The sequence below is a fragment of a genome, unplaced genomic scaffold (genome assembly GCF_019419815.1).
Source record: "Pyrus x bretschneideri cultivar Hongxiangsu unplaced genomic scaffold, Pyrus_bretschneideri_v1 Contig11, whole genome shotgun sequence".
Taxonomy (NCBI): Eukaryota; Viridiplantae; Streptophyta; class Magnoliopsida; order Rosales; family Rosaceae; genus Pyrus; species Pyrus x bretschneideri.
In genome coordinates this window covers 8,288,949-8,302,548 of record NW_025999402.1, presented here as the reverse complement: position 1 = coordinate 8,302,548, position 13,600 = coordinate 8,288,949, and the positions used below count along the sequence as shown (strand labels likewise).

Here is a 13,600-nt window from a genome sequence, read left to right as displayed (position 1 = left end):
GGACTAGTTAGTTAATTACATTAAAATGAGAAAAACAATCAAGGAAAAATGCTCCATAATCTGATCAGAATTGCTTCACAATTTCCACCCGCAAGTGCATATTCAGTTCAGTTGGAACTCGGATATTCCTCCCTTGCTGGCTGGCTTTCCAAAAGGACCACCTTTGCATCTAACATGAACAAAAAACTTGGACTGTCAGTAACAATTCCTTTTCTTTTACTCTCTCAAGATTATATTTGTAACCACTGGAAAATAGAGCTCGAAAAGGATCGCAATTTCTTGCATAACTCATTTTTCTTACGGCAAACTCTACAGTGCCCATCCACTCAGTACTACGGTCTGGTGGTATTTCTCTACACTTGTAAGCGAGAGGTTTTAGGTTCAAATCTCGTATATGACGAATTCGATATCAAATCAGGTTGCCCATTATATCGCTTAGCCAAACTCCCCGTTTCTTTAGTGTAAAATATATCATTGTAAACTTTGCGGCGCCCGAAATTATGTTCTTTTTTTTGTTTTTTCCTCGAGCTAGAGTTGAGTGTTTGAGTCTTCAACATCATTTAGGATACACGAAGAAGAAGAAAACTTTCAAATCAAACGAATAGAGTTATAACCGTAGCTTAATTTTTCTTACAACGCAACATGTATACTATAGAGTCATACACAACTTGTATTGAGCCAATTACACAATTATTACTGTACTACTTGAGTTGAATATAACTGTGAGTTTGAAGGAGAGTAGATGCATATCTGAAGCTTATTTGAAAAAATATTTGAAGTGTTTTTTAAACCTAAAATTAATTTCACCTAAACACTTTCAATCATTTTAAAAGTACTTACAAACGAACTAGTAAACACACTAAATTATCAATTACTTAACTATTTTATTTGTTTTATAAAATATCACAGGATATAACTGTGACACAGACACTGTTTCCTTTGTTTTTCATTTTTTGTTTGGAAAAGGATTATCGTTGGATTTTTTCCTGAGAACCTACGAATTTCGTAATCGTGATCGTGTATCGTATGATTAATTTTAAATTTTAAAATAATTTCTAATTATACAATGTATAATGAATGGTTACGATCATAAAATCCATAGAATCCCGAGGCTCCTCCTTTCCCTTTTTGTGTTTAGCTTTGAAAACAGGTATCACGGGTTCTGCCCGTTTGCAGACCCTAATTAAAACTTGAAAAGCAAAAGTAGACAATACTTGAGAGTACCACCGCCGCCTCCTCCTCCTCCGCCTCCTCCTCCTAGGAGAGGAGAGAGACGCCTTGTACTTTCCTTTCCTTGTTATAGCAAACCAGTCAAATCCAATCCACTCGGAAGCAGTCAGACTTTCTGATCCTGTCATCGTTAGCAAATTTATCACAAATCAAATCACACCTCTGGTCTCCCAACAACTCCCAGATTTACCATGTCCTCTGCAACAAATTCTGATTTCTTCAGATCTACTTTTGGTTGTGGTTTTCAATCTTCAATTTTCTCAAAAGATGTGAATTTTGCCCAATATTCATCACCAAAGTCAAGAAAATTCTACAATTCTGGGGGCTAGGTACAATATTATTATTATTTTCTTTATGTTTTTTATTTTATTTTCTCCTTTTGCATCTTTATATTGAATTGTATTGTATTGCATTGTATTGGTTTGATAGGTGGATGCATCGATTGCTGATGATGATTATGGAGAAAAGAAGAAAAGGAAAAACAAGCACATCCACCCTTGTTATTGGGGTAAACATTCGCTCACAGTTCATATTATTATTATTGCAATTTTTTATTTGTTTGTTATTCTTCATTTTTAGGTGTATATAAATCGTATTGTAGCAGCGATGCTGCTAGAATTTTATTGCTGCCATGCCAAAATTTGAGAAATATGACATGAATATTGTACCACAGTAGATATTCAAGAATTCGCATATGAAATTTTAATGAATTTGAAAAAAATTGTCTTGAAAAGTAATCTTTTCGAATTTTGTTAGTGCTAAATAAGTATTAAGTTTTTCGTATGCTTAATAATAGACATACATTTGAGCAACTTCATTCCTAAAAATGCGTTGGCACCAAGCCCATTTAATTCACTCAAATGAATAGTGATTAACCACAATGAACAGTAATTGGCCAAATGCATATTCACTCCTAAAAAATGTGCTGGCACAAAGTCTAAAAAATATGCTGGCACTCAACCCATTTAAAATATTATTATTTTTTATAAAATAAAAAAAAAATTAGTTTTAATTTTGGATAGGATTTGTAACCAATCTTGTCATGCCACGTGTCATTATTCGAAATTATTATTGTGGATAAATTTCGATAAGATTTTCAATCAATCCCAACGCATCATGTGTCACTATCTGTTTACAATAATTTAGTCAAGGTTTCGATAGATTTTCAACCAATCATGTAGTGCCACGTGACATTGTCCAGAACCTCATCCTTTCTTTTTTTGTCCATATAAACCTTACATCCATCATCATTCATACACCAAACTCAATCCTTCTTTTGTAGCTCATAATCATTATTCATCGTTTTTAAATCTTGAGTTCTTACAATGTCTTCTTCGAGGAGATTGTATGAGTAACAAAAAAAATTGTTGGCACAACATGAAGAATTGCTCAATCTCGTGGAAGGTGGAGATGAGACTTTTGCAATGGAAGATGATGAAGATGATGAACATAGAAGGCAGAGAGCCTCACATTTTTGTCGTGTCATGGAAGCTGTGGGTTAGATATCCAAACCTTAGGATCCTCACATCTTAGTCATAGCGGTCAGTTTTTGTTATGTACTATTTATGTTTAATTTTAAATAAAAAAATTCAAAATAAACGGTTAGGAATGTGAGGATCCTAGGATTCCCACAACTTAAATTCGGATGAAATTCAAATTCAAAAATTTGTACCTTACACTCCCCAACAAACCCTAGCTAGGTAGAAAAATTCATTTCTTAGATACCACTTTTTACATTTCTCCATATTAAAGTATATCATATATACTAAAACCCGTAGGGGTTGGGTACTGTGGATGACCAGTGTCCGGACGGAACTGCCCTCGCTTCTCTGTTTTCTTTCCGTTTGTGTACCTGTTTTCCACGAGGCGCTCATTTTATTCTCTCGACTTCGAGAGTCATCTTGAGTTAGGGTTTTGTTCCTTCGTTGCTTTTCTTGATTTCGGCTTTTGCTCTTTTCGTTTTGGCTGTTCTTTCTTCCAATCCTCTGTTCCTGTGATAACCGTGCTTTCTTTCGCGGAAAGGGTTGCTGATTTTCGTGGTTTAAGGGATTTTCTCTCTTTCACTTTCTCCGTTTTGCTGAAAAACCACCCAACCAATAAACGCTTTCGATTTGATTCGAAGAAAAATTTTACCCATAAAGGATAGCATTTCTTGGTGAGTTCTTCGGATCTTACATCTGGGGTTTTCTTTTGTTCAAATATGGGGTTTTGTGATCGTGGTTTTCCTTTTCTTTTTTCTTTTTAAATTTTTTTTTTTTATTTGAGATTTTGTTTGGGTTCTCTTTTTTCAGATGAGTTTTGCATCCCTGTAAACCTAGATTTGTCGGCGCTATGTGGAAGGTCATAAAATTGGTTTCCAAGGTTTTTTTTCTTCCTGATTTTGCGATTGCTGATGCAAGGGTTTCAGAGTATTTCCCAATCTCTCCTTACATAGGTAACTAAATCTCACTTCTTCTCAAGTACCCAGAAGTCAAATATTTAATTTTTCACTGTACTTAATCTCTTTTAGCAACCTCCAGTTGTCCTCTGCTTTTCTCACTCTCCAATGTTCATCAACACCATCAGGTCTCTCTCTACCTCTACCTCTACCTCTCTCTTTCTCTCTCTATATCTCTGATATGTTTATACATGTCGTTGTGTATCTATATATCAGGTTGAAAAAATTATTAATATGATTAATTTTGTTAGGGAAATTATTTGTTTTGGTGATGGATTTGTGGGTTTTAATCGTGTTTTGGATATACTAACAATTTTGTTTTGCAGTAAATTGCAATGGGTTGTCCACGGTTTGCCTGGTAAAACCAGATTTTGTGAGTCTATGATTTTTCAGGAGTTGCAGCGTTGTTAGTAAGGTTTGAGCATTTTCATCACATTAGCTATTCCGTTCATCAGTCCAATATGTTCTTATCCCTTGCACTCCGTTGTTTATGTTTGGAATTTGTGATTAGAAATTGGAGAATTAACTTCTTGATAATTGCATGTGTTTATGCCCCCTCATGATATCATGAGATCTAATGAGATTGTTTGCGATCTGGTTAAATACATAGTAATAAGGACAATAGTTCATATTTTTAAAGAAGGTTAATGGTTCTGGGTTTTTACATTTATTGTTAACTATAATTGTTATGGTTGATTATCATTCTTTTAGTCTTACTGGGTTTCTTTGTTCAATGGTTTGGTCCATCTTATTAAGTTTCTCACCAGAGATCTCTTCTAGCACTGCTCTTCTCTTGGACCAGGTACAACTTCTTTGACTTTCTGTTTGTTTCCGAGAAAATTTAGAGCTCGAAAGTGTGTAGAACTGTAGAAGTAAAAAAAGTCTCAATCTTTCTATTGTCCTGTACAAAAAGAAATTGAATTTGGAATTTGTGTTTTTGGCATACCCTTTACTAGAATTTTGTGATTTGGGAATTGTAGAAGTTGGTGGCGATTCAAAACCCATTAACTTGGATGAGAATTAAGAGTAATTTGAAACCAGACATCAAGGAATTGCAAGTGGGTAATGATAATGATAATGGTGAGGATAATGATGATGACACAAATCCGCTATTTTGCATATGGTTTTGAAGATTGATTTTTTTTTTTTTTCATTTTGATTTTTCTTTTTTGTATTTTTTAGCAGATGTTGTTTTGGTTTTTAATTCCTTATCATCGCTACTACAAAAAAGGTTAGTTTTGTTTTCTACATTTAAAGAGTGTTTAAAGAAAAGTTGCATGTAATTGATTTTCTGCTATAATGTTTTGAAATTCCTTATTTATATTGTTCTAGATATTCTTGGTTTGCATTTATTTTACGTGATGGTATTAGAAAAAAATAAAGGCGCAATGATGAAAAAATTTGTCTAAGTCAAAACAAGCGATAAAGAATCCTTACACCATTGAGCCATTACTGAAATAAATTTGATACCAATTTTATGTGTACACAGTTGAATGTGAAACAGTGTAATTAAATGTGAAACAGTATGTTTTCAGTACCTTGGTATATGGTACAAGATTGGGGGTAATGACACCAATAAAAACTGGTCAAATTTGTCATTGTGCATAGATTCAAATTTGTAGTACTATGGATTCAAATTTGTCATTGTGCATTTTTTATTTTTCTGCACAGTTGGATGATTAAGTTTTGTGCAAAGTGAATCATTCGAATGCTCAGAATGTATTATATTTGTAAATTCCAGCTAATGCTGCTCTAACATGATACAAGAGACCAACACTTTCATCCATATGTAAGTTCCTCTAATAAGTGCTTTGCACAAATGCTTTACAAATTTCAGCTTTTATCTTCTGATTATTTTGTGCAGGGGTTTTTATTACTTTTTCTTTGATTGGAAATTTGGTGGTTTCTTAAGATACAATGATATCAAATTAGATTTTTCTAATTTTCTGATTTTGGTGTTTTGCAGGGAGTGCTGATATACTGATATCTGAGATTTTTTATCTTTGAAATAGGTAAATGCTATTTTTAATGTTTCAGTTCTGGCATGTTTGGTTCTTTGAATTCTGTAGTTTGCTTGCTTCTTCGTTGCTTCGTGATTTTCATTTTTCAGTGTAATTAAATTCTTGAATTTTTCATATTGAACTAATGAAGTTCATTCTGAATTTCCAATTCAACATTACAACATTATAAAATTGTTTTGCAAAGAAATTGTGTGTTCTTCATGTGCATTCTTCATTGTTTGTACTTTGAATTCAAGATAATGCAGTATATTTTCAACAGTAACCAATGATATATTCTCAGATAATCGTGGCAGGATGCCCATGATGTGTTATTTAGGGGACTTTGAGTGGAATAATTTTGTGATGGTTATTATTTGAAACATTGATGTTTTTCAGTTATTTGACTACCTTTACATCTCTTTCATTTAAATACTTGATTGGGAGCTTAATCTTTCTTTTGGTATTTGTTATGTTTTCTTTTGTTGGCTGTATTTTGTATCTCATTAACAACAGTAAGCAAGTGAAAGCTATAAGTTATCTATTACCGGTATCCATTTTAAAAAATCATATGTGGTAGATGTTATTATTTGAGATTTCTTATTATTGTAGTGATGTTGTGTTAACTTTTCTTTTGCAATTTGATACTTTTCTATTTACACATTTCTTTACATGCAATTTAATCTGCATATTTGTGATTTCGTAAATTGATAAAATTGATATTTTGATTCTACAACTTTGTAATTGAATGAAAATGGTTTCAGCTCTGCGATTTGCCAGCTTTTAATCCAACAAGAAAGATGAAGGTTCGTGCCTATTGAGTGTGGAGGAGTTAAAGTAGGTGAGTTCGAAAAATGTAAGAATGCAGGAATGTAAGTAAAGATTAATCTTTTTCACATGCACATCATCTTTTGTATATAGATTGTATCAATCAAATCTTTCGTATATAAAGATTTATTCAGCATTTTGTCATACAATCTTTTTATATCTTTGAAACAAATTTTTCACACAATTTGTGATCCCGCAGCAACGCGCGCGCAAAACTATCTAGTATATACTAAATGCCTAACTTTCTGTTTAATTCCCTCTGTGTCCTTTTTACTGTTCCTTCGCCAGTGTTCTTCCGTTTTTGCCCCTCAGCTGCTCTTCAAGTCTTGCTTTTTTCGTGTTTTCCACAGTAAAATGACGGTTTTGGCCATGGTTTCCGCATGGTTTCCAGTAGAAATCTCTCGACTTCTGCCGAAAACACTCGAAACACAGAATTCTCAGCTGCTCTGCAACGGGTTGGCGGTTTCAATCATGCGTCCTACACTCCGCCTTGCGATCTCTTCCATCTCTGCTTCCTGTTCCTTTCCATCTCTCCTTTGTGATCCCTTCGATATCTGCTTCCTCATCTTTTTGGTCTCTGCTTTGCGATCTCCTTGCCGCCTAATCGTGCAACCAATTTCTCTAGCCTTCAACAGGTAATTAAATCTCACTTCTTCTCAACTACCCAGGAGCCAAATATTTGATTTTTCGCTGTGGTTTGTTATTTTACCGAATTTGGTTGTTGATATTTCGTATTTTTTATCGTTCATTTGTGTTCTATTGGGATTGTATTTTGCTAGAATTTCATTTGGCTGCGTAACTGATTGGCTTAAAATTTTGTGAGATTAAATATTTCTTGAATTTGATCATTAGATTTCCCTTTTTTTTTTTCTTTTTTTTTTTTTTTGGAAGTTGACGTGCTTTCCCATTCATCGCCAAAACAAACCCGTGCTTCCTCCCTCTTCGTCTTCTCCTCCAGCAATTTGCGCCCTTAGTTCTCAATATGATTCACAGTAAAAACCCAGAAACTTAGAGGTACGAAAAGTTCAATTTTTTTTGTGTTTTTGATTTATTTTCAGTGTTAATTTCTGATTAAATTATTATTTGTGATAAACCCACTTAGAATCTGATATGGGTTTTTCTTGGATTCCAGAGTAAAAACGTTGAAACTTAAAGGTATGAAATTTTTTATAATTTTCTGGTGCACCTGTGATTAAAGAGAACCTAATTTGATTTTACCCACAAGTGCAGATCTTACCCCGCAGTGCTCAATCTAGAGAATTGGTACTCATAATCAATAAGATTCATACGGCTTATTGGTATCAATTTTGGTTGCAGCAATGCTATTCTTGCTGAAGACCTGCCATGTAAGTGATTTAGTTTTTGCTTTTCGAATTTCTACTTTTCATGCATAATTATGAATATGTGGATGATTTGTGGGTAATATTTTCTACTTAATCTCCAATTCAAAGAAAAGGATATTGAATTGTATTATCATTTTAGTTAAAATGTGTTACCATTTTAGTTAAATATATCCCTAATTGATCTGACTAACCACGAAAAAAGGATTATCATACAAAATGTCTGCAAATAGATCGAATACTATTAATGAAAATTAATCCTTAATGCTTCCATCTGACTACATGATAGTATTTTGTGGCTAAACATAGTTTTTACTCGATCAAATATTTGCCAACTTACATTGACAAATTCATTCTCCGTCATTTGAACATCAAAAGCCAAATCACACATGAATCCCCAAACTTTAGCTTTACCATTACTAATCCTCTTGCTTGGGAATTTAAAAAAAAAATCATAAGCAAACATGAATCTTATTATATAAGGACCTTCCAAATTTTATCAAGTGTTACATAAAGTAATATATTTTGTGTGCAGAAATTCAAAACGCGCAGAGATCTCGAGTCAAAAACAGAGGTACCCATCCCTTTTTGTTTGATTTTTGCTTTGTTTTATCTCTGTTTTCATTTTTGGGTAGGATTTTGTGCTTTATAATTGGGTTTAATGTGAAATTTTTGAAGGAGCTAAATCTCATTCAGTTCTGTTTGATTGATTGTCTATCTATGATTTGTTCTGTTATGCTTGGTAGGTTTAAATTGAATTGGATTTATATTTGATTTCGAGTTGATTAATTTTATTTTTTAGTTGTAAATCATATTAGTTGCAGATCATGAAACAATTTCATCTTTGGTTTAAGAGAATAGGCTTGATTCAATGAGATGAGTTATAGCCATCTGAGATAGGCAAGAGTGTTTGCATTATTTAGAAAAAAATTAGGAGCTACAAAACTATGCTTTAAATTTGAGTTTGTGATTACTATTTTTGTTCTTTATCTTACTAAGATTTTGGTAAATTTTCAGCAACTCTTGCACAGCGAAATGACTCCCACCAGCCAACAAACGCAACTGCTGCAATTTCAATTGCAGTTCTTGAAGAAAGGTAAGCCTATGTTCTGTACAAAGTCTTGGATTTTTTTATATGGGGTTTTATTTTTTTGTGTTTTATTTTTTTCTCTTGAGAATATTAATATTGTTGAGTTATTAAATTCAACTATTGCATAGGTTAAATTTTGCTTCAAATTGTAGTAATTGTCATACAACTTTATATTTTTGTATAGAATTGCAGACGGTTTGAATTTTGGATGAGAGTTTAGAATATTTGTAAGTTGGTTCTGTTGTGGGATCTCCATGTAGCAAATTTATCCTACTTTGTATTTCTAAAATCGTAGGTTAGTTTGTCTACTGTAGCTATATTATTCTTCCATGTTTTTCAGATCATGGAGTGAGTTTCTCATGCTGAGATTGTAACCCAATCAATAAGTAAGTGAAACACAGAAGTTCTATGTCTCATGTTAGTTTTGATCCATTTCTAAAAATCCTATGCATGGTACAAGAAAAACATTTCTTTGCTGCAAAGAAGAGTGAAGTACTGAACAACAATGTTAAAAGGTGGGACCTAGAAAACAAGATATTTGCAAAAAACAAAAAAAAACAAAAAAAAAAAGGGAAATCTAATGATCAAATTCAAGAAATATTTAATCTCACAAAATTTTAAGCCAATCAGTTACGCAGCCAAATCAAATTCTATGAAATTCTAGCAAAATACAACCCCAATAGAACACAAATGAACGATAAAAAATACGAATTATCAACAACCAAATTCGCTAAAATAACAAACCGTAGCAAAAAATCAAATATTTGGCAACGAATCAGATAATTTTTTACTGTGTATTATACTACATGGATGTAAATAAGATAATTTTTTCATATCAATTGTTCTTTATAGAACATAGGGATGTAAATAGATTTTGATATGGAACTGGAAAGAAGAATACCAAATGAAGCACTGATTTGTTGAGATATTTATTTTTGCTTGGAAAAAAATTGAGATATTGTGGATTATTACTGACATATATAAAACTATAAGCTTTTGATATTGGGAGACAAAACCCACAAATTCAAATCGACAAAAAATAAATAAAAAATTTAACAGACTTAAAGATCAAACTCCAAAAGGGTATTAAAAACAAGGCTTATTTGATCCATTGAGTGTGAAAGTTTTGAGCTTTGAAGAAGCAGAGGAGAGTTGCCAGTCCATCTTCAAGTAAGCTTGGCAGCCACAGATCAGGATGTGGAGAGGATGGAGAAAATTATCCTGCTGATTAAGAAGAGTCACAACAGTAGTAGAATCCACCTCCACCTCAACAGATCTAAAACCTCTCATCCAAGCCAAGCGAAATCCAAAACATAAAAAGGCAATGCATGGATTTCGCGGAGCTAGAGAAAGATACTGCCTCTAGAGATGAGTGGTTACTGATGTGTAGAAAACAAAATGTTTTCTCGCAGATGATATTAATCAAAGATGACATACATTATGGTCAAATAAACTCGGGTTGGTTGAATAAATCACTCATGGAGTTTGTTTTGCAAAAACTGTATTAATTTTGTTTTCACTACATAGTTAATAGTTCTCTTCAAATACAGTTTTATCAAATTCGATTTTTCTCATTTTCAGATTTTCTGCAGACCACATTTTTTCCCTTTGCAACATTTTTTGTCTTTGAAAAAGGTATGTTATGTTTTTAACGTTTTGGGTTTTACATGTTACATCGACTTTTATTGTCTGCCTCCTTCAGCATTACTTACATTCATTTTCCAGTATTGGCTGATAAAAATTTATAAAATAGTTAAGACTTTAACTAGAAAGTTAAAAGTTTTAGTCATATGTTCTGTGTCATTCCAATTCAAAGATTGGAAAATGACTGAAATAATATTTTCTTCCTTCTGTTTTTTCAAATTTCCTTTTGGTCCAATTTTATATTTCATTTCTTTGTGACTTCTTGCAGAACTTGGAATCAGCTTTTCACATAACATGGATGATGAATGTAAGAAACTCATACACAGAATAACTCCACCAAGGTATATGCAAATTAAAATCATAACTTGCGTCAATATAGAAATATAAATTATTTTTTATTGCACAACTTTGACATAATAATTTGTCTCATAATTTAAAATATTGTACAGATTTTAGCTACTTGGAAATCGACGACTAATATCACTTCCAAGAAGGCAAGATCAACATATGGCATGTCACAGCAGTATATTTTTCACAAACAGATGGTAAAATTGTACACATCACATTAGGCAAGTTTCAATCTTTTTTACTTCCATTTTAACACATTTCTAATTAACATTTTGTTCTAAATTTTGATTAAACTTCATTTAAATGTTTGATTTGAGAATTTCACAAGTCAAATTACCACCTCTCTCTCTCTTTCTCTCTCCACGCTCCCAAACTCAATTTTGATTTTTTTTTAATCATTGCCTAATTGTCTTTGTTACGTTTTGCAGTTGTATTCACAACTATCCAAGACACTCTGGAATTTATTACAACAAAAGGTCAAATTTTCCTTCCTTGGAAACTCCTCAAGCTAGGAACAAGTCTGGTATCCAAGCTTTACATTCAACTTTATTTAGCATGTAGCAAGCTTTGTTTGACTGGTATACTCTCAATACTGCATTTGTAAGTTATGCAGTTATCATTAGTCCAACTTTTTGAATGAACAATTATCTTCTTCTTTGCACTTTGAAGGAATAGATTTTTCTCTTGGTATCCGTTCATGATAATACATATAAATTGCATTGCCATTCGTAGTTCTCTGTTCTCTCTCAACATTATTTATGAAAATTGAAGCTATAAAATATCTCATATAATTTTAAATCCCGCAGCACCGCGCGGGTACAAATTTCTAGTATTAACTATTTCATATACACTTGTTTTTTATTTTTTTTATTTTCCCTCCTTTGTACCCTTTTCTTTTACTCCATTCATTAACTCTGTATGTGTGTGTTGTTACGTAGAGAGGCTATGGATGGACGACGATCCAATCTTGGACCGCTTCAGCGTGACAAGTGAAAGCTAAGTAACAAAACTCCTTTCCTACACAATACTCCTTCTTTTAGAGGGGCTTCTAGTTTTATGCTCCTAGACTAAGGGCTACTTTGATATTACTATGTTTTTAAGACACTCTGCTTGCAGAGGAGGACCTCGGAACTCCGAGTGTTAAGAACCATATTGTTGGGCCTATTTGCTCTCTTTCAGCCCATACTTGTTAGTTCTCAACTTGCTTTGTTGCTCAAGGCCCAGGCTATTAGGACGACACACGATGGCTGCGTTTTATTCTTCTAGCTAGGGTTTTCCCTTCCAGCTGAATATAAGTAAATGTGGCTGTGCTCTGTTAAAGGGGATCTGATGAATGAAATGAACCTTCTTTCCTTTTAAATCTCAATTCTCTTCCCTTCCTCTTACATTTCCTGCACTGTTCTATTTAATTTCCCCGATTCCATCTGCCTGAACCGATTGGGCGTACCGCCGAGTCCTTAGTGTATCTTTTTCTTTCGCTTGCTCCTAGTCTCTCATCAAATCGACAACCAAAGTTGATTGGATTCAAACTAGAAAGGTATGAGTATTTTTAATTTTTCTGAATTAATTTATTTGTTTGCTGTCATTTGATGAATTGGGATGCTCTTTAGTGAATTAATTATTACTCACAAATTTCTGGTTTGTTTTCTTTATATTTGAGGTCAATTTCTGATTTCAGCACGAAGGACGCTTGCTTCATGGTTTACTATGTTACTTGGGTCTTTGCAATTTGTATTATATTCCAATAGTAATTTTTTCGAGTCCAGGTTTTTGTTACTAGTTTAACATTTTCTTTCTAGCTCTCCATACTAAATTTGAGAGAAATGGGTAGGGGAAGATTGAGAGTGCTTGATGTCTCTGAATTCATGCATGATTTATTTCTGATCATGCTTTTTTGTTGTTGCTGCCATTGTGGATTGGCTTGTTTTCTATAAGTTTTTTTGTTTCAAAATTTTTAATTGCTTTACACAAGCTGGACCGACAGATCAGTACATACCATTATCAGTACTTGGAGGAGGGATTGTTGGGTTGGGTTAGGTTAGTACATGAATCAGTGTAGGGTTGATTATGGGCGTGTGTGTGTAGGGATGATTATGGGCCTGTGGGATTGTTGCTTGTATTTATAATTGTTTTCGGTTGCATTATTCTGTGTTCTCGCACTAACCTTTCGGAAGTGTTGAGTTCAATTATTTCCAAATTGTGGTTATAGTTGGCATTATTGTTTTTGAAATGGTAGTGCAATAACTTTCACGTGTTTGAAAGATAAGCTTTTGGGGAAATAAACAAAATATAATTTGGTAACTTCTTTTACTTGAATTAAAACTTGGCATGAGTTGTTAAATTTCTCTAAGTAGATACATGAATTTTGTGGTTTCCAAGCTCTTATTGTTTTGTTTATAATAATTCTAGAACTTATCACTCTTACTGTTTCATTTCTTATTGAGGACGACGATGATAACTAGACATTTTTTTCACGGTGGTTTAAGAATGTAGTCTATTACTTGAAAAATATGAGCATTTCTTTTCTTCTGAAAGTCCTTGTTGATGTGTGTGTTTCTGATCTTGCTTCTTTTTCTTGGTGCCATTGTGGAATTGGTTGGTTTCCGTTAGTTTTTCTGTTTCAAAATTTTTAATTGCACATTTTCTTCCTTACCATGCATACTCACTCAGTAGTTTTGAATAACAA

General features: G+C 33.1%; 1 protein-coding gene and 2 long non-coding RNA genes across 33 annotated transcripts; all 3 read left to right on the top strand.

Moving 5' to 3' along the window:
- Positions 1–1,127: 1,127 nt before the first annotated feature.
- LOC125473862 lies at positions 1,128–12,274 on the top strand. The gene is made up of 3 exons (XR_007255650.1): positions 1,128–1,559; positions 1,660–1,738; positions 11,853–12,274. It is a non-coding gene; the product is annotated as an uncharacterized LOC125473862 (long non-coding RNA).
- LOC125468024 lies at positions 2,992–6,628 on the top strand. 13 transcript variants are annotated; one of them, XR_007255647.1, is made up of 9 exons: positions 2,992–3,664; positions 3,750–3,795; positions 3,994–4,082; positions 4,424–4,469; positions 4,648–4,747; positions 4,853–4,898; positions 5,409–5,456; positions 5,634–5,679; positions 6,429–6,628. It is a non-coding gene; the product is annotated as an uncharacterized LOC125468024 (long non-coding RNA). The 13 variants fall into 13 exon arrangements; XR_007255642.1 differs by having other exon boundaries at positions 2,992–3,385; positions 3,549–3,664; positions 3,994–4,747; XR_007255641.1 differs by having other exon boundaries at positions 2,992–3,385; positions 3,522–3,664; positions 3,994–4,747.
- LOC103939967 lies at positions 6,858–11,606 on the top strand. 19 transcript variants are annotated; one of them, XM_048577216.1, is made up of 9 exons: positions 6,861–7,127; positions 7,384–7,506; positions 7,625–7,647; positions 7,723–7,838; positions 8,368–8,406; positions 8,850–8,928; positions 10,835–10,873; positions 11,023–11,060; positions 11,343–11,606. In XM_048577216.1, the coding sequence occupies exons 4-9, from the start codon at positions 7,812–7,814 to the stop codon at positions 11,424–11,426; spliced, it is 306 nt and encodes a 101-aa protein (XP_048433173.1). In that variant the 5' UTR covers positions 6,861–7,127; positions 7,384–7,506; positions 7,625–7,647; positions 7,723–7,811; the 3' UTR covers positions 11,427–11,606. The 19 variants fall into 19 exon arrangements, 13 of the variants coding, with proteins under 13 accessions (XP_048433166.1, XP_048433167.1, XP_048433173.1 ...); XR_007255633.1 differs by lacking the exon at positions 11,023–11,060 and adding an exon at positions 9,263–9,308 and having other exon boundaries at positions 6,864–7,127; XR_007255634.1 differs by lacking the exon at positions 11,023–11,060 and adding an exon at positions 9,263–9,308 and having other exon boundaries at positions 6,864–7,127; positions 10,835–10,907.
- Positions 12,275–13,600: the final 1,326 nt, after the last annotated feature.

Coding starts and splice junctions, on each gene's coding strand:
- LOC103939967 (XM_048577206.1), top strand. CDS start 10,251: ATGGATTTCGCGGAGCTAGAGAAAGATACTGCCTCTAGAGATGAGTGG. Junction 10,558..10,834: donor ATTTTTTGTCTTTGAAAAAG/GTATGTTATGTT, acceptor GACTTCTTGCAG/AACTTGGAATCAGCTTTTCA. Junction 10,874..11,342: donor ACATAACATGGATGATGAAT/GTAAGAAACTCA, acceptor TACGTTTTGCAG/TTGTATTCACAACTATCCAA.